General features: G+C 63.3%; 2 protein-coding genes across 4 annotated transcripts; one reads left to right on the top strand and one right to left on the bottom strand.

The window, feature by feature from the left end:
* The first annotated feature begins 1,081 nt into the window (after positions 1-1,081).
* Positions 1,082-4,415, top strand: IL23A (interleukin 23 subunit alpha). The gene is made up of 4 exons (XM_059871778.1): positions 1,082-1,651; positions 2,244-2,342; positions 3,271-3,396; positions 4,263-4,415. Exons 1-4 carry the CDS (start codon positions 1,457-1,459, stop codon positions 4,401-4,403), a joined length of 561 nt encoding a protein of 186 aa, XP_059727761.1. The 5' UTR covers positions 1,082-1,456; the 3' UTR covers positions 4,404-4,415.
* A 970-nt stretch (positions 4,416-5,385) lies between these two features.
* On the bottom strand, positions 5,386-22,813 carry STAT2 (signal transducer and activator of transcription 2). 3 transcript variants are annotated; one of them, XM_059871732.1, is made up of 24 exons: positions 22,677-22,813; positions 22,428-22,559; positions 20,943-21,093; positions 20,771-20,869; positions 20,604-20,696; positions 20,442-20,520; positions 20,262-20,362; positions 20,029-20,177; positions 19,799-19,957; positions 16,764-16,916; positions 15,908-15,928; positions 15,171-15,264; positions 15,008-15,064; positions 14,850-14,933; positions 14,669-14,767; positions 13,407-13,542; positions 13,275-13,324; positions 12,130-12,218; positions 11,913-12,049; positions 9,501-9,689; positions 9,329-9,386; positions 7,512-7,986; positions 6,953-7,451; positions 5,386-5,879 (listed from the first exon to the last, which is right to left on the bottom strand). In XM_059871732.1, exons 2-24 carry the CDS (start codon positions 22,556-22,558, stop codon positions 5,752-5,754), a joined length of 3,231 nt encoding a protein of 1,076 aa, XP_059727715.1. In that variant the 5' UTR covers position 22,559; positions 22,677-22,813; the 3' UTR covers positions 5,386-5,751. The 3 variants fall into 3 exon arrangements, with proteins under 3 accessions (XP_059727715.1, XP_059727713.1, XP_059727714.1); XM_059871730.1 differs by having other exon boundaries at positions 6,953-7,986; XM_059871731.1 differs by having other exon boundaries at positions 6,953-7,986; positions 20,262-20,347.
* Between the last annotated feature and the right edge of the window lie 913 nt (positions 22,814-23,726).

Genomic DNA, 23,726 nt, shown 5'->3' with positions numbered 1-23,726 from the left:
ACCGCGCCCCCTGCCCGGTAAACCGGGCCCGCCCCCTGCCGCCGACCAATGGCAACGCAGAGAGCCGTACGCTGACCAATGAGCGCCAGAGGAGGGCGGGACTAAGCGGCGCGGCGGGACGGGGCGGTGCACGGGACAAAAATGATGCACTCGGCTCGTTCGCGGCGGGGGAGCCCCGGGGGGAGTCCCGGGACCACCGGGAGCCTCTCGGAGCCCCGCGCGCTGCCGAGCCGTGCGGTGGCTGTGGCCTGTGGGGTCTCATGCAGCGTCTCCGGTTACCTACGAGACCCTACGGTGTGTCACGGAACAACCCGGGGCGTCCCACGGTGCCCGCGGGTGTCTGGCACCCCTCGGGGTCCCCAGGTGTCCCCAAGTGTCCCGCGCAGTCCCTGGCGTGCACGGGGGTCCTACAATGTCCCACGGGGTCCCACCGTGTCCTTTGGCACCCCACGGCATCCCAAAGTGTTCCCAAATGTCCCCACATGTCCCGGCGTACCACGCTGTCCCCTGGCACCCCATGGGTTCCCCAAAGTGTTCCCAGATGCCCTTCAGTGTCCCCCGCTGTCCTCTGGCATCCCACAGTGTTCCACGGGGTCCCTCAATGTCCCACGGGGTCCTCTGGCACCCCACGGCATCCCAAAGTGTCCCCAAATGTCCCACGCAGCACCCCGGTATCGCACCGTGTCCGCTGCTGTCCCCTCAGTGTCCTCCCGTCCCCCCCTTCCCCGGTGTCCCCAGTCCCACCCCGATGTCCCCAGGTGTCCCCAGGTGTCCCCTCCCTGCTGTCCCCGTGCCCGGCCCATCCCCGGTGCCCGCGGCGCTCCCGGTGCCGGGGAAAGCCGGGGGCAGCCCCAGCGGGCGGAGCGGGAAGCGCCGGAGCCGCCGAGATTGCGGCAGCACGGCCCCGGTCCGGCCCCGGACACCGGGGGGACACCGAGGGGACAGCCGGGGGACACCGAGGGGACACCGAGGGGGCACCGGGGGGACAAAGAGGGGACACTGAAGGGATACACGGAAACACCTGGAGGACACTGGGGGGACACCGGGGATCACCGAGGGGACACCGCGGGAACACCGGGGCGACACCCGGGAGCACCGGCTCGGACACAGCGGCACCCGGGAGCGGCCACGCCGGGGCTCCGCCGCTCCCCGGTGCACCGAGGGGCCGTCCCAGTGCCGCTGCCGGTGCCGCTGCCGGTGCCGCTGCCGGTGCCGCTGCCGGTGCCTCCCATCCCGCCCGGAACTGCCCCGGGTTTTCCTGCCCGTCCCATCCTGTCCCGTCCAGTCCCGGTGCGGCGGGCAGCAGCGCGGGGACCCCGGCCCGGTATCGGTTCTGCTTTCGGGGGGAGGCGGCGGCGCCGCCGCAGGGGCGGGAGCACCTGCCCCGGGATTCCCCACCTGCCGCCGCCCCATAAGACCCGGTGGCGGCGCCGGTGGCGGCACACACCGAGCTGCGATGGCTCCGCTCCGCCGCCTCTGCCTGTGCCTGCTCCTCGCTCTGCTGCCGCCGCCTCCCGCCGCACCGGCGCCGGCACCGGCACCGGCACCGGCACCGGCACCGCTCCGCCGGCCGGACTGGGCCGCCTGCCGGGTCCTGTCCCGGGAGCTGTCGCGGCTGCTGGGGGCGGTCAGAGAGCCGCACCCGGTGCTGGTGAGTACCGGGGGGTTCGGCCGGGGCACCGGGGGCCCGGGAAACACCGGGGAGCTCAGCCAGAGTTACCGGGGGCTCGGCCGGGGGGAGCGGCAGGCTCGGGAAGCATCGGGGGCTCAGCCTGAGTACCGGGGGGCTCAGCTGGGGACACCGGGGGCTCGGCGGGGCACCGGTAAGCTCGGAAAGCACCGGGGAGCTCGGCCGGGGACAGCGGGGAGCTCGAGAAGCATCGGGAGCTCGGCGGGGCACCGGGGGTCTCGGGAAGCACCGGGGGCTCGGCGATGGGTACCGGGGACTCAGCCGGGACACCGGGAGGCTCAGTCAGAGTTACGGGGGGCTCGGCTGGGGACACCGGGGGCTTGGCCGGGTACCGGTAAGCTCGGAAAGCACCGGGGGGCTCGGCCGGGGGCACCGGGAGGCTCGGGAAGCAGCGGGAGCTCGACCGGGGATAGCGGGGGGCTCGGGAAGCACCGGGAGGCTCGGGAAGCACCGGGAGGTGCGGAGTCATCGCGGCGGGAGTGGAACCGGGGGGCGTTCGGTGTCGCCCCGGGGTTCCCGGGACCCGCGGTGACCGCCCTGATCGCTGCTCCAGGAGGGGCTGCAGCTGCTGGAGGAGGAACCCCAAAATTGGCCCCCCCGGATCCGCTGCAGCGACGCCTGCGACCCCCTGACCCTGGAGAGCAACCACACGGTACCGGGGGCTACCGGGATCACCGGGGGAACCGGGGGGGCTGCGGAGGTCGGGGGAACCCAGGGATGCTGGGGGTTCACCTGGGCACGCCAGGTGTGGTAGGGGGTGTCGCTGAGGGTGCCTGGGGGGGTCCCAGGGGTGTTTGGGGTTCCCCTGGGGGGGTCCCAGCGGTGTCTGGGAGTCCCAGGGATGCTGAGGATGAAGCTGGGGTCCCAGAGGGGTCCCAGAGGGGTCCCAGGGATGCATTTGGGGGTCCTGAGGATGTCTGGGTGTTCCAGAGGTGTCTGGGGGTCCCAGGGGATGCTCTGGGGTTCAGCTGGGGGAGTCCCAGAGGGACCTGGGGGGTCCCAGAGGGGTCCCAGGGATGCTGGGGGATGCACTTGGGCGCCCCAGAGGGGTCCCAGGGGATGCTGGGGGATGCACTTGGGGGTCCTGGGGATTTTTGGGGGTCCCAGGGGTGTCTGGGGTTCAGGGGATGCTCTGGGGTTAGTCTGGGGGTCCCAGGGGTGCCTGGGGGGTCCCAGGGAAGCTGAGGATGAACCTGGGGGTCCCAAAGGGGTACCAGGGATGATGGGGGATGTACTTGGGGGTCTCGGGGATCCCAGGAAGGCTGGGGGATGCATTTGGGGGTCCTGAGGATATCTGGGGGTCCTAGGGAAGCTGAGGATGAACCTGGGGGTCCCAAAGGGGTCCCAGGGATGATGGGGGATGCATTTGGGGGTCCTGGGGATATCTAGGGGTCCCAGCGATGCTGGAGGATGCACTCGGGGGCCCTGGGGGTCCCGGGGGTCCCAGGGATGCGTTTGGCGGTCCCAGAGGGCTCCCAGCCATACCGAGGGCTGCGCCCCCCGTTCCCACGAGTTCCCGGGGGTCCCGGGGGTCCCGGGGGGGTGTCCCGGAGCCCGGTGTCACCCCCCCGCTCCCGCAGCGCTGCCTGCAGCGGATCCGCCAGGCGCTGCAGCACTACCGGGACCTGCTGGGCTCCGACATCTTCCGGGAGCAGCCGCAGCCGCAGCTGGAGACCACCATGGAGCAGCTGCTGCGCCACGTCCAGGTCCGCCACCCCCGGTGTCCCCCGGTGTCCCCCGGTGTCCCCCGGTGTCCCTCAGTGTCTCACATTGTCCCTCAGTGTCACACTCAGTGTCCCACGGGGTCCCTCAGTGTCCCCAAATGTCCCCCAGGGTCCCCCCATGTCCCTCAATGTCCCACGGGGTCCCTCAGTGTCCCCAAATGTCCCTCAGTGTCCCACCCTGTCCCTCATTGTCCCACAGTGTCCCCCCATGTCCCTTAGTGTCCCTCGGTGTCCTTGGTGTTCCACATTGTCCCTCAATGTCCTTTAGTGCCCCTCAGTGTCCCTCAGGGTCCCCAAATGTCTTTTAGTGTCCCACAGTGTCCCTCAATGTCCCATGGTGTCCCTCAGTGTCCCCAAATGTCCCCCAGTGTCCCTGAGGGTCCCTCAATGTCCGTCAGTGTTTCATCCTGTCCCTCAGTGTCCCTCAACGTCCCACGGAGTCCTTCAGTGTCCTTTGGTGTCCCACATTGTCCCTCAATGTCTCTTAGTGCCCCTCAGTGTCCCTCGGTGTCCCCAAATGTCCCTCAGTGTCCCCCCATGTCCCTCAGGGTCCCTCAGTGTCCCTCATTGTCCCACCCTGTCCTTCATTGTCCCCCAGTGTCCCACAGTGTCCTTTGGTGTCCCACATTGTCCCTCAGTGTCCCTTAGTGTCCTTTGGTGTCCCCCAGTGTCCCTCGGTGTCCCCAAATGACCCCATTGTCCCTGAGGGTCCCTAAGTGTCCTTTGGTGTCTCTCAGTGTCCCTCAGCGTCCTTCAGTGTCCCTCAATGTCCCTCAGTGTCCCCCAGTGTCCCTCGGGGGGGCACACAGCCCCCCCTGAGCCCCGCCCTGTCCCCGCTGTCCCCGCAGGACGGGCACGGTCGCCCCCCCCGGCACCTGCTGGCCCCCACCAGGGTTTGGGAGCAGCCGCTGCAGCGGCACCTGGCCCTGAAACGGCTCCGCTCCTTCGCCGCGCTCATCGGCCGCGTCTTCAACCACAGAGCCCGCTGAGACCCCCGGACACCGCCCCCACCCCCGACACCGACCCCACCCCCGACACCGCCCCCACCCCCGGACACCGCCCCCACCCCCGACACCGACCCCACCCCCGGACACCGCCCCCACCCCCGGACACCGACCCCAGCCCCGGACACCGCCCCCACCCCCGACACCGACACCCCACCCCGACACCGACCCCACCCCCGACACCGCCCCCACCCCCGACACCGACACCCCACCCCGACACCGACCCCAGCCCGGACACCGCCCCCACCCCCGACACCGACCCCACCCCCGGACACCGACCCCAGCCCCGACACCGACCCCAGCCCGGACACCGCCCCCACCCCCGGACATCGACCCCACCCCCGGACACCGACACCCCACCCCGACACCGCCCCCAGCCCCGGACACCGCCCCCACCCCCGGACACCGACACCCCACCCCGACACCGCCCCCACCCCCGGACACCGCCCCCAGCCCCGACACCGACCCCAGCCCGGACACCGCCCCCACCCCCGGACATCGACCCCACCCCCGGACACCGACACCCCACCCCGACACCGACCCCACCCCCGACACCGCCCCCACCCCCGACACCGCCCCCACCCCCGGACACCGACCCCACCCCCGGACACCGCCCCCGCCGGACACCGCCCCCACCCCCGACACCGCCCCCACCCCCCGACACCGCCCCCACCCCCGGACCCCCCCCAAACATCGCCCTCCACCCCCGGACACCGACCCCTATCCACAGTCCCCCACCTCCGGACATCGCCCCCCACCCCCAGACAGCCCCCCCAAACATCGCCCCCCCCCCGAACACCCCCACCCCGGACATCCCCCCCTTCCCCTCGGACACTGACCGCCACCCCGGACATCGCCCCCTCCCCTTATTTATCGCCCCCCCCTTATTTATCGCCCCTCCCCCTTATTTATCGCCCCCCACCCCCGGACACCGCCCCCTCCCCATTATTTATTGCCCCTCCCGGGGTTATTTATGATCGGAGCCGGTCCTTTATTTATCTCGGGTATTTATCAGTTTCTAATAAAGCTCCCAAGGAGACGAGAGAGCGGCGAGTGCCTGCGGGGGGGGCGGGAAGGGGTTAATTTACAGAGAGGGGGGTGGGGAGGGGTCCCTGGGAGGGAAGGGACCGGGGAGAGGTCCCAAGAACGGAAGGGACCGGGAGGGGAAGGGACGGGGAGGGGTCCCCGGGAGGGACCGGAGAGGAGCTGGGGAGGGGTCCCTGGGAGGGAAGGGACCGGGCGGGGTTCCTGGAAAGGAAGGGGCTGAGGAGGGGTCTCTGGAGGAGAAGGGACCCGGAGGGGTCTCTGGGAGGGGTCCCCGGGAGGGGAGGGGTCACTGGAAGTCGCTGGCGTCGATCTGGAGCGGGGGGAAGTCGGTGAACAGGGAGGGCACCGAGGGCACGGCCGAGTCCTCGGGCTGCGGCAGGAACGGATCGTGCTGGTCCAGGAGAGCAGCGCTGCCTGCGGAGGGGACAGGGCAGTGACAGGGGACAGGGCAGGGACAGGGGACAGGGCAGGGACAGGGGTCAGGGCAGGGACAGGGGACAGAGCAGGGACAGGGGACAGGGCAGTGACAGGGGCACAGGGCAGGGACAGGGGACAGGGCAGGGACAGGGGACAGGGCAGTGACAGGGGCACAGGGCAGGGACAGGGGACAGGGCAGGGACAGGGGACAGAAAAGTGACAGGGGACACAGCAGTGACCAGGGGACAGGGCAGTGACAGGGGACAGGGCAGGGACAGGGGGACAGGGCAGTGACAGGGGACAGAGCAGGGACAGGGGACACAGCAGTGACCAGGGGACAGGGCAGTGCCTGAGGGGACAGGGCAGTGCTCAGGGACAGAGCAGTGACAGGGGGACAGGGCGGTGACCAGGGGACAGGGCAGGGACAGGGGACAGAGCAGTGACAGGGGACAGGGCAGTGCCTGAGGGGACAGGGCAGGGACAGGGGACAGGGCAGGGACCAGGGGACAGGGCAGGGACCAGGGGACAGAGCAGGGACAGGGGACAGGGCAGTGACAGGGGTCAGGGCAGGGACAGGGGACAGAGCAGTGACAGGGGGACAGGGCAGTGACAGGGGACAGGGCAGGGACCAGGGGAAAGGGCAGTGCCTGACGGGACAGGGCAGGGACAGGGGACAGCGCAGAGACCAGGGGACAGCTCTGTGCCCAGGGGGAGAGGGCAGTGCCTGGGGACAGAGCAGGGCTCAGGGGACACCTCAGTGCTCAGGGGACAGAGCAGTGACCAGGGGACAGCACAGTGACCAGGGGGACAGGGCAGTGACAGGGGGACAGGGCAGTGCTCGGGGACAAAGCAGTGACAGGGGACAGGGCAGTGCCCGAAGGGACAGAGCAGTGACAGGGGGACAGGGCAGGGACAGGGGGACAGGGCAGTGCTCGGGGACAAAGCAGTGACCAGGGGACAGCACAGTGACCAGGGGGACAGCACAGTGCCCAGGGGGACAGCACAGTACCCAGGGGGACAGGGCAGTGCCCAGGGGACACCTCTGTCCCCAGCCCAGCCCTGCCACTCACCAGGGCTCAGCTGGAAGCTCTCCTCCAAGGTCGCCACCACATCTGGCATCAGCTCGGCCACTCCCAGTGTCCCCAGTGTCCCCAGGGTCCCCGAGGGCGCCTCCAGCCCCTCCAGAGACTGCAGCAGCTCCTGCACGTCCTGTCCCCCCTGCAGCAGCTCCTGCATGTCCTGTCCCCCTGGCAGCAGCTCCAGGTCCCTCAGCTCCGCTGGCAGTGTCCCCTGCTCCTCGGGGACCTGCGGTGTCTCCACGGTCCCCTGCAGTGTCCCCAAGCCCCCTGAGGCCACCTGCAGCATCTGCAGCCCCCCAGGCAGCACCTGCACGCTCCCCACAGCCCCTGGTGCCACCTGCAGTGTCCCCTGCATGTTGGGGACCCCTGGTGTCACATGGGGTGGCTCCAGCCTTTGGGGCTGTGGCTGTAGTGTCCCCAAGCCTGTAGGCTGCAGTGTCCCTGGGCTTGTGACCATCACCTGTGGTGTCCCCAGGTTCCCAGGGGTGACCTGCAGTGTCCCTGGGCTCGTGGCTACCATCTGAGGTGTCCCCAGGTTCCCAGGGGTGACCTGAAGTGTCCCTGGGCTCGTGGCTACCACCTGCAGTGTCCCTGGGCTTGGGGCCACCACCTGCAGTGTCCCTGGGCTTGTGGCCACCCCTTGAAGTGTCCCCAGGTTCCCAGGAGTGACCTGAAGTGTCCCTGGGCTCGTGGCTACCACCTGCAGTGTCCCTGGGCTCATAGCCACCATCTGAGGTGTCCCCAAGTTCCCAGGGGTGACCTGAAGTGTCTCTGGGCTTGAGGCCACCACCTGCAGAGTCCCTGGGCTCGTAGCCACCCCCTGAGGTGTCCCGAAGCTCCCAGGGGTGACCTGCGGTATCCCCGGGCTCATGGCCACCACCTGCAGTGTCCCTGGGCTCATGGCCACCCCCTGAGGTGTCCCCAGGTCCCCAGGTGTCCCCTGCCCTCGGGGCTGCAGCTGCAGCGTCTCCAGGTTCTCCGTGGCCACCAGCAGCTCCTCCTCGGTCTGATGCCTGTGGGGCGGCCTGGAGGGACAGACAGCGGGGAGGGGGCGGGGCCGGGGTCAGTGACAGGAGGTGGGGTCAGGGGGTGGGGTCAGGGACAGCAGGTGGGGTCAGGGGTGGGGTCAGTGACAGGAGGTGGGGTCAGTGACAGGGATTGGGGTCAGGGGGTGGGGGTCAGGGTCAGGGGTCAGGGTCAGGGGGTGGGGTCAGGGTCAGGGGTCAGGGTCAGGGGTGGGGTCAGGGGTCAGGGTCAGAGGGTGGGGTCAGTGACAGGGGTTGGGGTCAGGGGTGGGGTCAGTGACTGGGATCAGGGTCAGGGAGTGAGGTCAGGGTCAGGGGGTGGGGTCAGGGACTGGGATCGGGGTCAGAGGGTGGGGATTGGGCTCAGGGGATGGGGTCAGTGACAGGGATTGGGGTCAGGGGGTGGGGTCAGGGTCAGGGGTCGGGGTCAGGGGTGAGGATTGGGGTCAGGGGGTGGGGTCAGGGTTGGGGTCAGTGACAGGGATTGGGATCAGGGGGTGGGGTCAGGGACTGGGATCGGGGTCAGAGTCAGGGGTTGGGGTCAGGGACTGGGGTCAGGGGTCAGAGTCAGGGATCAGGGACTGGGGTCAGGGACTGGGGTCAGGGATGGGGGTCAGGGATGGGGGGTCAAGGTCAGGGGTTGGGGTCAGGGGTCGGGGTTAGAAATGGGGATCGGGGTCAGGAGTCATGGTCAGGGTCAGGGATTGGGGTCGTGTTGAACCAGGGATTGGGGTCAGGGATTGGGGTCATGTTGAACCAGGGATTGGGGTCAGGGATTGGAGTCATGTTGAACCAGGGATTGGGGTCAAGGATTGGGGTCAGAGCTGGGGATTGGGGGTTGGGGTCAGGGTCAGGGATCAGGGTCACTGTCAGGGATCGGGGTCAGGGATCAGGGATCGGGGTCAGGGTCAGGGATTGGGGTCAGGGTCAGGGATCGGGGTCATGTTGAACCAGGGATTAGGGTCAGGGATTGGGGTCAGAGCTGGGGATTGGGGATTGGGATTGGGGGTTGGGGTCAGGGTCAGGGATCAGGGATCGGGGTCAGGGGTCGGGGTCAGGGGTCAGGGTCAGGGTCAGGGATTGGGGTCAGGGTCAGGGATTGGGGTCAGGGATCAGGGGTTGGGGTCAGGGATCGGGGTCAGGGATCGGGGTCAGGGTCAGGGGTTGGGGTCAGGGTCAGGGGTTGGGGTCAGGGTCAGGGGTCAGGGTCAGGGATTGGGGTCAGGGTCAGGGGTCGGGGTCAGGGTCAGGGATCAGGGTCAGGATCAGGGTCAGGGTCACTGTCAGGAATCAGGGTCAGGGGATCCCACAGCCCCCCAGAGGTGCCCCCCCAGCCCCTCACCTGGAGGACACGCGGATGAGGCGCCGGTTCAGGTATTTCTGGGACTCGCTCAGGTTCCCTGGGGACAAAGAGAGGGGTCAGGGGGGTGGCAGGCGCTGCCCTGGCTCAGTCCCAGCCCGTGCCAGGCCATGCCAGGCCGTGCCAGGCCATGCCAGGCCGTGCCAGGCCGTACCCTCCAGCCTCTGGCTGTAGTAGGGCCCGAAAGCCTCGTCCCGGGGGGTGTTGGGGTACAGGAACTTGAGGGGGTTCTCTGGATTCTTCTCCTCCAGGCTCGTGTGGTAGTCACGGATGATGTCAGGCAGGGCCAGCGACACCAGCTCCGAGGCTGTGTAGGGCTCCACGGCGGGGAAAGTGGGGGACCCTGCAGGGGGACAGCGGGGCTCAGCTGGAGGGGTGGCACAGCGTCCCACAGAAAGCCGGGCTGGAGATGGGAATTCAGCTTCAGCATTCTCGTCCATTTCTAACCTAAATCTGGATCCAGCTCCACCATCCTCATCCATTTCTAACCTAAATCTGGATCCAGCTTCACCATTCTCGTCTATTTTTAACCTAAATCTGAATTCAGCTTTGCCATTCTCATCCATTTCTAACCTAAATCTTAATTCAGCTGCCCTATTCTTGCCCATTTTTAACCTAAATCTGGATCCAGCTCCACCATTCTCATCCATTTTGAACCTAAATCTGAATTCAGCTCCACCATTCTCATCCATTTTTAACCTAAATCTGAATTTAGATTCCCATTTTCATTAATTTCTAACCTAAATCTGGATCCAGCTCCACCATTCTCATCCATTTTGAACCTAAATCTGAATTCAACTTCACCATTCTCGTCCATTTTGAACCAAAATCTGAATTCAGATTCCCATTTTCATTAATTTCTAACCTAAATCTGAATTCAGCTTTGCCATTCTTGTCCATTTTTAATCTAAATTCAGCTTCCCAATTTTCATTAATTTCTAACCTAAACCTGAATTCAGATTCCCATTTTCATTAATTTCTAACCTAAATCTGAATTCAGATTCCCATTTTGATTAATTTCTAACCTAAACCTGAATTCAGATTTCCATTTTCATTAATTTCTAACCAAAACCTGAATTAAGATTCCCATTCTCATTAATTTCTAACCTAAACCTGAATTCAGCTTCCCCGTTCTTGTCCATTTTGAACCTAAATCTGAATTCAGCTCTGCCATTCTCATTAATTTCTAACCTAAACCTGAATTAAGATTCCCATTTTCATAAATTTCTAACCTAAACCTGAATTCAGATTCCCATTTTCATTAATTTCTAACCTAAACCTGAATTCAGATTCTCCATTTTCATCCATTCTGAACCTAAATCAGAATTCAGATTCCGCATTTTCATTAATTTCTAACCTAATTCTGAATTCAGATTCCCCATTTTCATTAATTTCTAACCTAATTCTGAATTCAGATTCCCCGTTCTTGTCCATTTTGAACCTAAATCTGAATTCAGCTTTGCCATTCTCATTAATTTCTAACCTAAACCTGAATTCAGATTCCCATTTTCATTAATTTCTAACCTAAACCTGAATTCAGATTCCCCATTTTCATTAATTTCTAACCTAATTCTGAATTCAGATTCCCATTTTCATTAATTTCTAACCTAAACCTGAATTCAGATTCCCATTCTCATTAATTTCTAACCTAAACCTGAATTCAGATTCCCCATTTTCATCCATTCTGAACCTAAATCAGAATTCCTCCTCTTGCTGACTGAATTTCAGGGGATGGAGGTTTATCTTTTCTTTGCCTTCCGGTGCATCTGAGCCTCCAGGCTCTCCCCAAAATTTGCTCATCAGGTGTGATAAACCCGACCAGGGACTTGGAAAATCCCCTCTCCAGAGGCCTCCACTGCTGGCCAGCACTGCCAGAGGGTCCTGGGGGGTTTCTGGGGGTCCTGGGGGGTTCCTGGGGGATTCCAGGGGGTCCTGGGGGGCTCCAGGGCATTACAGGAGGTCCTGGGGGTTCTTGGGGGGTCCTGGGGGGGGGTCCTGGGGGATTCCAGGGGGTCCTGGGGGGTTCCTGGGGGGTCCTGGGGGTTCCAGGAGGTCCTGGGGGGTTCCTGGGGGGTCCTGGGGGTTCCAGGGGGTCCTGGGGGGTTCCAGGGGGTCCTGGGGTGTTCCTGGGGGGATTCCAGGGGGTCCTGGGGGGGTTCCTGGGGGGATTCCAGGGGGGTTCCTGGGGGGCTCCAGGGGGTCCTGGGGGGTCCCTGGGGGTTCTTGGGGCGTCCTGGGGGGTTCCAGGAGGTCCTGGGGGGTTCCTGGGGGTCCTGGGGGGCTCCAGGGGGTTACAGGAGGTCCTGGGGGGTTCCTGGGGGTCCTGGGTGGTTCCTGAGGGTTCCAGGGGGGTCCTGGGGGGTCCTGGGGGGTTCCTGGGGGCCTCCAGGGGGTTCCAGGAGATCCTGGGGGGTTCCTGGGGATTCCAGGGGGTCCTGGGGGGTCCTGGGGGGTTCCTGGGGGATTCCAGGAGGATTCCTGGGGGGTTCCAGGGAGTCCTAGGGGGCTCCAGGGATTCCTGGGGGGCTCCAGGGGATTCCAGGGGGGTTCCTGGGGGGTCCCTCACCTGTCTCGTGGTGCTCCACCCAGGTGAAGGTGACACCGCCCAGGACGCTCTCGCTGAAGCGCAGCAGGAACGTCCCCGTCCTCCTGGAGCGGAGCAGTTTCTCCACCTGCTTGTGGCTCACGAAGCCCAGGATGAGTCTGGGGGAGGCACCGTCAGCCCCTGCGGACCCCCGGCCCCCTGCCCAGCCCCCCGGCCCCCTGCCCAGCCCCGCTCCTACCCCTGCTTCCAGAGCTGCTTGAGGTGCTCCTGGAGCAGCCCCAGGATCCCGTCCAGCCAGGCCCAGAAGGAGAAACCGGAGGCTCCATCCTGAGGGGGGGACATGGGGACATGGGGGGACATGGGGGGACATGGGGACATGGGGGGACATGGGGACATGGGGGGGACATGGGGGGACATGGGGAGGACATGGGGGGGACATGGGGGGGACATGGGGGGACATGGGGGGGACATGGAGGGATATGGGGGGGACATGGGGGGACATGGGGGGGACATGGGGGGGACATGGGGAGATGGGGGGGACATGGGGGGACATGGGGAGGACATGGGGGGACATGGGGACATGGGGGGACATGGGGGGACATGGAGGGGACATGGAGGGGACATGGGGGGATATGGGGGGGACGGGGGGACATGGGAGGATGGGGATGGGGGGACATGGGGGGGACATGGGGAGATGGGGGGGACATGGGGGGGACATGAGGGGGACATGGGGACATGGGGGGACATGGAGGGATATGGGGGGGATGGGGGACATGGTGGGGGGATGGGGGGATGGGGGGACAGGGGGACATGGGGGACATGGGAACACATGGGGACATGGGGGGACATGGTGGGGACATGGGGGGACGTGGGGATGGGGGGACATGGGAGGGACATGGGGATATGGAGGGACAGAGGGGACATGGAGGGGACATGGGGACACATGGGGGACACAGGGACACATGGGGGACACAGGGACACATGGGGGACACAGGGAGGGACATGGGGACATGGAGGGACAGGGAGGGACAGGGAGGGGACAGGGAGGGGACATGGGGGGACATGGGGGGACATGGGGGGGACATGGGGGTAATGGGGACATGAGGGGACATGGAGGGACAGAGGGGACATGGGGAGACGTGGAGGGGACAGGGGATATGGAGGGACATGGAGGGACAGAGGGGACATGTAAGGACACATAGGGACTGGGGATACATGGAAGGACAGAGGGTGACAAGGAGGGAAAGAGGGGACATGAAGGGACATGGAGGGACAGAGGGGGACACAGAGGGGCAGGGAGGGATATGGAGACATGAGGGACAGGGGGGACATGCAGGACAGAGGGGACAGGGCCATGGGACAGAGGGGACAGGCCCTACTGACCTTTGAGAACTTGTGCCAGGCCACGGTGCTGTCCGGTGACGGCTTCGAGCCTTGGGGTGAGAGCAGGGTGAGGGGGACAGTGCAGCCATGTCCCCCCGTGTCCCCCCATGTCCCCGGTGTCCCCAGCCTTACCCAGGAGTTTCTTGGCCAGCATCAGGAGGTTGTCCCGGCTGAGGCCCCGCTCGGCCACGCTCTGGAACTGCCAGCTCAGCACCTCGGCCAGCCGGGGCCACGGGGCAGGAGGAGGGGACGAGAAGAACTGCTGGGCCTGGGGACACGGGGGGACACGGGGGGACAGGGGGTGAGCGGGGCTGGGGACAGTGGGAGGGGGACACGGGGGGACACGGGGTGAGCGGGGCTGGGGACAGCAGGAGGGGCTGGGGACATGTGGAGGGGATGGGACATGTGGAGGGGATGGGGACACCAGGAGGGGGACACGGGGGACACGGAGGACATGGGGGACATGGAGTGAGCAGGGCTGGGGACAGTGGGAGGGGGACACGGGGGACACGGGGGGGGGACAGGGGGTGAGCGGGGCTGGGGACAGCAGGAGGGGGACACGGGGGACACGGAGGACATGGGGGACAGGGGGTGAGCAGGGCTGGGGACAGCAGGAGGGGGACACGGGGGGACACGGGGTGAGCGGGGCTGGGGACAGCAGGAGGGGCTGGGGACATGTGGAGGGGATGGGGACACGTGGAGGGGATGGGGACACCAGGAGGGGATGGGGACATGCACAGGAGCAGGGGATGGGGACATGGAGGGGACAGGGACATTGGGAGAGGACAGGAGGGGGACATAGGTAGGGAAGGGGGACATGGGGAGGGGGGCACATGCACTGGAGCAGGGGACAGGGATCAGACAGGGGGATGGGGACACGTGGCAGGGGACAGGGACAAGAGCAGGGGATGGGGACATGCACCAGGGCAGGGGACAAGGACCAAGAGATGGGACAGGGAGCAGGGGATAGGATGGGGACCAGGGGATGGGACAGGGACCAGGGGACAGGATGGGGACCAGGGGATGGGACAGGGATTAAGGGACAGGACAGGGACAGGGACCAGGGGACAGGACAGGGACCAGGGGATGGGGACATGTGGCAGGGGATGGGGTTCAAGGGATGGGGACAGGCACCAGGGCAGGGGACAGGGCCCAAGGGACAGGGACCAAGGACAGGCATCAAAGCAGGGGATGGGACAAGGACCAAGGACAAGGACACGAGGCAGGGCAGGGCACTGGGACCAGGGGACCACCTGGGATGGGGCAGGGACCAGGCCTAGAACTGGGGACAGGGCACAGGGGACAACCAGGATGGGGACAGGGCTGGGGAGGGGACAAGGAGCAGCACAGGGGACACGAGGCAGGGGTGGCACGGGGACAGGGGTCCCGCTCGCCTTGGGGTCCGAGCTGAGCATGTTGAACCAGAGGATGGAGGCCCAGGCGCTGGAGAACTGGTTGTTGTTGGAGATGATGACAAAGGGCAGCGTGGTGGCCTGGGGAGGGGACAGGGCTCAGGCTGGCTGTCCCCAGCCCCTCCTGGCTGTCCCCAAGCCCCCCAACCCCCCCAGCCCTCACCTCCAGCTCCAGCTCCAGCCCGCAGTAGGCGTAAGCCAGCGTGAAGGTGATGAGGTGCAGCTCCTCTGTCACAACCAGGGGACCCTGGGGGGAGGTGACACCGCTGTCACCGCCCAGCCCGGCCCCCCCACGGCCCCCCAGCCCCATCCCGTGCCCACCTCGCCGCTGGCACCTTTGCCCTTGCCAGCCCTGCTGTCCTTCTGCTCCTTCAGCGTCTGTGGGGACGGCAGAGTCAGACCAGGCTGGGGAGGGGTCCTCACCGTGCCCCCCGCCCCGGGGGAGGGGATTTGGGGGTCTGGGGGGGTCCGGGGGGGTCCCTACGAGGTACTGGAAGTCGCAGACCAGCCCGTCCTGGGGACTGTCCCCGGCCAGGAGCGTTTTGCTGCTCGATGTCAGGATGTTGAAGCGGCGGAACCTGCGGGGCACAGGCGGGAGGTGGGCGGGGGTCGGGACCCCCCCGGAGGGGACCTGGTGGGAGGGGGCTGGGACCCCTAGGAGGGCACATGAGGGGGTTGGGACCCCCGGGAGGGCACCTGGGCGGGGGTCGGGACCACCTGGGGGACACATGGGAGGGGGTCGGGACCCCCGGGAGGCACATGAGGGGGTTGGGACCCCCGGGAGGGCACCTGGGTGGGGGTCGGGACCACCTGGGGGACACATGGGGGGCGGTCGGGACCCCTAGGAGTGCACCTGGGAGGGGGTCGGGACCACCGGGAGGGACATGGGTGGTTGGGACCCCCGGAAAGGCACCTGGGAGGGGGTCAGGACCACCTGGGGGGCACCTGGGAGGGGGTCGGAACCACCGGGAGGGATATGGGGGGATTAGGACCCCTGGGAGAGCATGGGGGGGGTCAGGACCACCATGAGGGCACATGGGGAGGGGTCGAGACCACCGGGAAGGGACCTGGGGGGGCTGGGACCACCGTGGGGGGCTATGGGTGGGGGGTCGGGACCCCTCGATGGCAGGGGGTGGTCGGGACCCCCCCCCAGGACCGGGGGCGGGGGTCAGGACCCCCGGGGTGGGGTCGCAGCCCCTCCAGCGCTGTCCCAGCTCTCACCCTTTGATGTTGGGGGGGTCCCTGCGAGAGACAAGGGGGGGTCAGGGCCGGTGGGACACACATAAAATTGTAATGTCTAATTGACATTATATTTATATTTATCTTTATTATAAGATCTAAATTCTTAGTTTATTCTATATAATTTTTACCATAATTTAACAATTTAAAATTTGAATAAATTAAATCATATCATTCTTTACCATTGTTATTTAATAAATTAAAAATTTTAATTTGATAAAATTAAATTTAATGTATTCAATACGATAATTGTTTATAGTTATTACTTAATTTAATAAATTAAAATTTAATTTAATAAATTAAAATTTAATATATTATATAAAATAATTATTTCGGATTTTTATTTAATTGAATATTTTACATAATCTAATAAATAAAAATGAATAATTTAAAAATATTATTACTTATTAATATTGTTTTATTAAATAAATTAAAGCAATATAATTATAGTTATTATTTAATTTATTCAATTAAATAACGAGATTCATTATTATTTAATTTAAAAAATTAAAAATTTTAATTTAATAATAAAATATACTATATTAAATAATATATAATAGTATATATTATTATAATATTTATTATATTTAATATATATAATATATATAGTATAATATATAATGACTATTATTTAATTGAATAACTTAAATAATTTAATTAATTAAAATGGAATAAATTTAATAATGCAATTATTTATACTTATTTTATTTAATACATTAATATAATTATTTATTACTATTTACTTTAATAAATTAAACAATGGAATGGAAGCAATTTAATTTAATTTAAGAACTCTCTGGCGCCTGCGAGGTTCCCCCCGCTGCTGCCCGTGCCCCACCTGTCGATGTGGATCCGCGCCTCCATGCGGTGGTTGCGGTCGTGCAGCCTCACCAGCAGGCGGGCGCGGCTCGAGAACTTCCCGGCGGTGCGCAGCACCAGCGGCCGCTTCCCGGGGTTGGGCGTGCTGGGCTGCTGCTCCACCACGAAGGCGCTGGGGAAAACGGGGGGTCAGGGCTGCCCTGAGACCCCCCCGTGCTCCCCGGGCTGTCCTGAGACCCCCCCGTGCTCCCCGGGCTGTCCTGAGACCCCCCTGTGCTCCTCGGGCTGTCCTGAGACCCCCCTGTGCTCCCCGGGCTGCCCCAGATCCCCCTGTCCTGCCCAGGCTGCTCCAGATCCCCCCGCGCTCCCCGAGACCCCCCTGTCCTCCCAGAGCTGCCCCGAGACCCCCCTGTCCTGCCTGGGCTGCCCCGAGCCCCCCCCATTCTCCCTAGGCTGCCCTGAGACTCCCCTGTCCTCCCCGAGACCCCCCCGTGCTCCCCGGGCTGCCTCGAGACCCCCCTGTGCTCCCCGAGACCCCCCTGTCCTCCTACGGCTGCCTCGAGACCCCCCTGTGCTCCCCGAGACCCCCCGTGCTCCCCGGGCTGCCCCAGATCCCCCTGTCCTACCCAGGCTGCTCCAAGACGCCCCCGTGCCCCCTGAGACCCCCCCGTGCTCCCTGAGACCCCCCTGTGCTCCCTGGAACTGCCCCGAGATCCCCCCTGTGCTCCCCGAGACCCCCCTGTCCTCCCAGAGCTGCCCCAAGACCCCCTTGTCCTGCCTGGGCTGCCCCCAGACCCCCGCCCCCAAACTCCCCAGGCTGCCCCGAGACCCCCCTGTGCTCCCCGAGACCCCCCCGTGCTCCTGGGCTGCCCCACTTCTGAAAATCCTGGAATATCCCAGGTTGGAGGGAAGCCGTGCAGGTTTGACTGCTGGTTTGGCATGAGACACCCCAAAATCACCTAAATCCCAATGTTTGAGTGGTGTCCAAACACGTCCAGAGCTATGGAATACCCAGAGATGGAAGGAACCCATCAAAAGTCCAACTCCTGGCACTGGACAACACCAAAAGTTGGCACAGGACAACCCCAAAAGTCCCCCCAGTCCCAAATCCCAACATCTCAGTGATATCCAAAAACCCAGAGATGGGAGGGACCCATCAGGAGTCCACCTCCTGGCACAGGACATCCCCAAAAGTTGGCACAGGACACCCAAAAGTCCCCCCAGTCCCAAATCCCAACGTTTGAGTGGTGTCCGAACACCCAGAGATGGAAGGGACCCATCAGGATGATCTCCAGATTCTGGCCTGGCACAGGACAACCCCAAAAGTTCCCCCAGTCCCAAATCCCAACATTTGAGTGATATCCAAATACCCAGAGATGGGAGGGACCCATCAGGATGATCTCCAACCCCTGGCCTGGCATGGGACAACCCCAAAAGTCCCCCAGTCCCCAACCTGAGAGCATTGAGGGCCTGACAGCGTTGTCCAAACTGTCCCTGACCCCTGGAATTACGGAATATCCTGAGCTGGAAGGGTCCTACAGGGACCAAAGCCCAGCTCCACACTCAAGACTCCCCAAAATCCCACCCTGTCCCTGAGAGCCTTCTCCAAATGCTCCTTGAGGTGAGAAGGGGCCCACAACAATCTTTGAGTCCCAGGACAGCCCCAAAAATCCTAAATCCCAGCACCTGAGAGCTTTGCCCAACCTCTCCCTGACCTCTTGAATCATCCAGAGCTGGAAGGGATCCATCAGGATCAAAGTCCAGCTGCTGGCCCAGCACAGGACAGCACAAATTTCCTCCCAAATCTGAGCCCAGTGCCCAAACCCTCCCTGACCTCCTGAATTACAGAATTCCCAGAGCTGCAAGAGACCCATGAGGATCATCCAGACCTGCACAAACACCCCAAAATCCCACCCCGTTGTTGTCCAAACACTCCCAGAGCTCCCTCACCCTTGGTCACCATTCCCTGGAGACCTCCTGAGTCATCCAGAGCAGCAAGGGACCCATGAGGATCATTGATCCCACTCCAGACCCTGCACAAACACCCCAAAACGTGCCTGGGAGCTTTGTCTGAACACTCCCAGAGCTCTGTCACCCTTGGTCACCATTCCCTGGAGAGCTTTTGAATCATCCAGAGCTGGAAGGGACCCATCAGGATCAAAGTCCAGCCCAGCACAGACCACAAATTTCCCCCCAGATCTGAGACCAGTGCCCAAACCCTCCTGAATTACAGAATTCCCAGAGCTGCAAGAGACCCGTGAGGATCATCCAGACCTGCACAAACACCCCAAAATCCCACCCCGATGTTGTCCAAACACTCCCAGATCTCCCTCACCCTTGGTCACCATTCCCTGGAGACCTCCTGAGTCATCCAGAGCTGCAAGGGACCCATCAGGATCATTGATCCCACTCCAGACCCTGCACAAACACCCCAAAATCCCACCCTGTTGTTGTCCAAACACTCCCAGAGCTCCCTCACTCTTGGTCACCATTCCCTGGAGAGCTTTTGAATCATCCAGAGCTGGAAGGGACCCATCAGGATCAAAGTCCAGCCCAGCACAGACCACAAATTTCCCCCCAGATCTGAGACCAGTGCCCAAACCCTCCTGAATTACAGAATTCCCAGAGCTGCAAGAGACCCGTGAGGATCATCCAGACCTGCACAAACACCCCAAAATCCCACCCCGATGTTGTCCAAACACTCCCAGATCTCCCTCACCCTTGGTCACCATTCCCTGGAGACCTCCTGAGTCATCCAGAGCTGCAAGGGACCCATCAGGATCAAAGTCCAACCCAGCACAGACCACAAATTTCCCCCCAAATCTGAGACCAGTGCCCAAACCCTCCTGAATTACAGAATTCCCAGAGCTGCAAGAGACCCGTGAGGATCATCCAGACCTGCACAGACACCCCAAAATCCCACCCTGTTGTTGTCCAAACACTCCCAGATCTCCCTCACCCTTGGTCACCATTCCCTGGAGAGCTTCCCCAGCTCTCCACCACCCTCTGGGGGGGGAAGAACCTTTCCCTGGAGCCCTCCTGGCCCAGCCCCACCTCTTCAGCAGGTGTGTGAGCTGCTCCTGCAGCCTCTGCTCCAGCAGGGGCGTCTCTGCCACCAGCGGGTCCCTGGCGTAGGTCACCTTTTGCCGCAGGTCACCCAGCGCCCGCAGCAGCTGCCGCAGCTGGAACAACCCCTGGCCCAACTCCGTGAACCTGCAGGGTTCAGGGAGCTCAGAGGGGTCCGGCTGCAGCCCCCCGAGCCCCCCAAGCCCCCCAAACCGTACCAGGTCTCCAGCGGGCGCAGGTTGGTGTCGCCGGAGCCCCCCAGGCACAGGCGCTGCTGCCGCGCCCGCCAGCCCCCCAACTCCTGCTGCAGCAGCTCCTGCAGGGTCTCGCTGCGCCCCAAAAGCTGCTGCATCTGAGCCAGCACCTCCTGGAGGGAGAGGTGGCTCTGAAGGGGGTGCTCAGGGAGGGCACGACCCTCCCCAAAACCCAGCCCGACCCCCCCCCTCCTCACCCGCCGCTGCCGGTCCAGGTTCTGCAGTTTGGCCTGGAGGGATTGGAGCTCCTGCTGGTACCCGGGGTCCCGGTTCCTCTCCTCACCTGAGGACAGAGGGGCTAGCTCAGGGTTTTGGGGGGCTCGGGGGGGGGGGGGCAGGGCAGTGCCCACCCCTCATCTCCCCGCCGTGGGGCTCACCTGGCTGGTAATGCACCTTGAAGCAGAAGTCGAAGGCATCCTGCAAATCCTCCAGGTGCCTGAAGGCTCGTTCGGCTTCCTGCGGGCACAGCGGGGTCAGGAGGGGCCGGGGGGGCTCGAAGGGGGTCTCGGGGGTCGCAGAGGTGCGGGTGAGGGGGTTACCTGCAGCGCCGTGTGGAACTCGGCCAGGCGCCGCTGGATCTGCTGCTCCCGCCCGCTCTCCGGGGCCGGGCTGGGCGCGGGGGCCGAACCGCCCTAGGGAGACACGGGGTGGGGGGCGGCCGCGGGACCCCCGGGGTGTGGGGAGGGGGCACCCAGCCCTGCCCTACCTGCCCCCCCGCCTGCCCCAGGCGCAGGATTCGCCGCTCCTCCTGCAGCAGGTTGGCCACCAGATTGGCGAATCTCTCCGGCTCCTCCTCGAACTCAGCCTGCGGGGGGCTCGGGGGGTGAGCGCGGCGCGGAGACCCCTCCCCACTGCCCTCCCCCTGCCCCGAAGCGCACCTGGAGGTCGCGGTGAGCCTTGCGCAGGTTGTGCTGCAGCATGAAATCCTCGCGGTCCGAGCCCAGGCTGCCCAGGCGCTCTCCCAGTACGAACAGTAAGGACTGGAACAGCATGCGGGCTTGCGAGCAGAGCGGCTCCGCCGCCTGGCGCCTGCGGAGCGGGGGCTCAGCATCGGTTCTGCCCCGGTTCAGCCCCGGCTCTGCCCCGGTTCGGCACCGGCTCTGTCCCGGCTCGGCCCCGGCTCGGCACCGGTTCGGCACCGGTTCAGCCTTGGCTCTGCCCCGGCTCTGTCCCGGCTCTGCCCCGGTTCAGCCCCGGCTCGGCCCCAGGCTCAGCCCCGGCTCGGCCCCAGGCTCAGCCCCGGCTCGGCCCCGGCTCTGTCCCGGTTCGGCACCGGTTCAGCCCTGGCTCTGTCCCGGCTCTGTCCCGGCTCGGCCCCGGCTCGGCCCCGGCTCTGTCCTGGCTCGGCACCGGTTCAGCCCTGGCTCTGTCCCGGCTCGGCCCCGGCTCTGTCCCGGCTCTGCCCCAGGCTCAGCCCCAGGCTCTGACCCGGCTCAGCACCGCCCGCACCCCCTGCCCCTGGGATATTTTATAAAAATCCCTTCGCCGGGTTTTTTTTATTCATTTCTTTCTAGCTTTCTGATGAAATCCTTTCTTCTATTATTTTAGAATCGTTTTAGTATAGCTGATATAATAATATATAATGTAATGTAATGTAATGTAATGTAATGTAATATAATATAATATAATATAATATAATATAATATAATATAATATAATATAATATAATCCGTTCTATATAGCAAACAATATACACTATATATATTTTAATATAATATAAAAATATGATATATGATATATAATATGATATATGATATGATACATGATATCAGCCTTCTGAAACTGGAAAGTCAGTTTATTATTCATTCCTTTCTAGCTTTCTGATGAAATCCATTCTTCTATTCTTTTAGTATAGTTTTAGTGTAGCATAGTATTATATTATATTATATTATATTAATTATATTATATTATATTATATTATATTATATTATATTATATTATATTATATTATATTATATTATATTATATTACAAATAATATATATAATATAATATATGATATCAGCCTTCTGAACAACGGAGTCAAGTTTTTCATCTCTTCCCTCGTCCTGGGGACCCTCGAACACCGCCACGCCCCCCCGGTGCCGCCCCCAGCCCCGGTTCCCCCCGGTACCGCCCCCAGCCCGGTTCCCCCCGGTGCCGTCCCCAGCCCCGGTTCCCCCCGGTATCCCCCCCAGCCCCGGTTCCCCCCGGTGCCGCCCCCAGCCCCGGTTCCCCCCGGTATCCCCCCCAGCCCCGGTTCCCCCCGGTATCCCCCCCAGCCCCGGTTCCCCCCGGTACCGCCCCCAGTCCCTGTTCCCCCCGGTATCCCCCCCAGCCCCGGTTCCCCCCGGTGCCGCCCCCAGCCCCGGTTCCCCCCGGTACCAGTTCTGGTTCTCGATCCAGGCCGCCAGGGACTGGCGCACGGCCATGGGCAGCGCCGAGCCCGCGTACAGCTGGTGCACCTGCTCCAGGTAAGTGTTGGCCAAGCTCTGCACCTCCTGCCACTGCGCCATGCTGGGGGGGGACAGCGGCTCAGGGGGGGCGTCCCGAGGACCCCCCCGGGGTCACGGCGGGACCGGAGGGTGAGAAACAGCCGCGCGTCCCGGCTGGGAACATCTGCACCCCACGTACCTGCCTGCAGCACCGGCGGCCCGGGGTCCCGCTGCTCCCGGGGGTCCCGCTGCTCCCGGGGGTCCCGCTGCTCCTGCTCGGTCCTTGGGGGTCCCTCTGCTCCCGGGGGTCCCGCTGCTCCTGCTCGGTCCCGGGGGTCTTTCCGCTCCTACTTAATCCCGGCTGCTCCCGGGGGTCCCTCTGCTCCTGCTCAGTCCTGGGGCGTCCCGGGGGTCCCCTCGCTCTGCCTCAGCCCCGGCAGCTCCCGGGGGTCCCTTTGCTCTGGTTCTGGGTGCTCCCGGGGGTCTCTCTGCTCTGGTTCTGGGTGGTCCCGGGGATCCCCCTGCTCTGCTCCTGGGTGGTCCCGGGGGTCTCTCTGCTCTGCCGGCAGCTCCCAGGGGTCCCTCTGCTCTGCTCCTGGGTGCTCCCGGGGGTCCCTCTGCTCTGGTTCGGGGTGGTCCCGGGGGTTCCTCTGCTCTGGTTCCGGGTGGTCCCGGGGGTCTCTCTTCACTGCCGGCAGTTCCCGGGGGTCCCCTCGCTCCCGCTGGGGTGGTCGCGGACCGGCAACCGCGTCCTGACGTGGGAGCAAGGGGTGAGCCCAGGGGGGTTCCCCACCCGGGGCGGGGGGCACACGCACTGAACGCCCACACGAGGGCCCTCAGCACCCCCAGACCCCTCCTCAGAGGGCCCCTAGACCGGACCCCCACTGAACCCCCCGGGGCATTGAACCCCCCCCACTGAACCCCATCCCAGTGGGATGGGTGCCCCTGAACGCCCCCCGCCCAGCGGGACCACCCTCCCAGGGACGCTTTGTGTGCCCCAGCCGGGGTCCCCTGCCTGTGCCCCCCTCCCCGGGGCCCCCCAGGCTCCAGAACCGCCCACGTCCCGCCCCGGTCTCCCCCCGGGACCCCCGACGCACCTCCGCCGGCACCGGAGCAGGAAGGCGGGCTGGCCACGCCCCGTCCCCGCTCTGCTCGGTGATTGGTGGAGAGCGGCGCAGAGGCCACGCCCCCACGGGCAACGGCTTTGGACGGGTTTGTTCATTTCCCCAATTTTACGTCACGCACGGGG

The sequence above is a fragment of the Haemorhous mexicanus genome, chromosome 33 (assembly GCF_027477595.1).
Source record: "Haemorhous mexicanus isolate bHaeMex1 chromosome 33, bHaeMex1.pri, whole genome shotgun sequence".
Lineage (NCBI taxonomy): Eukaryota > Metazoa > Chordata > Aves > Passeriformes > Fringillidae > Haemorhous > Haemorhous mexicanus.
Note: the sequence above shows the minus strand (reverse complement) of the source record. Positions and strands in the feature narration are given on the sequence as shown.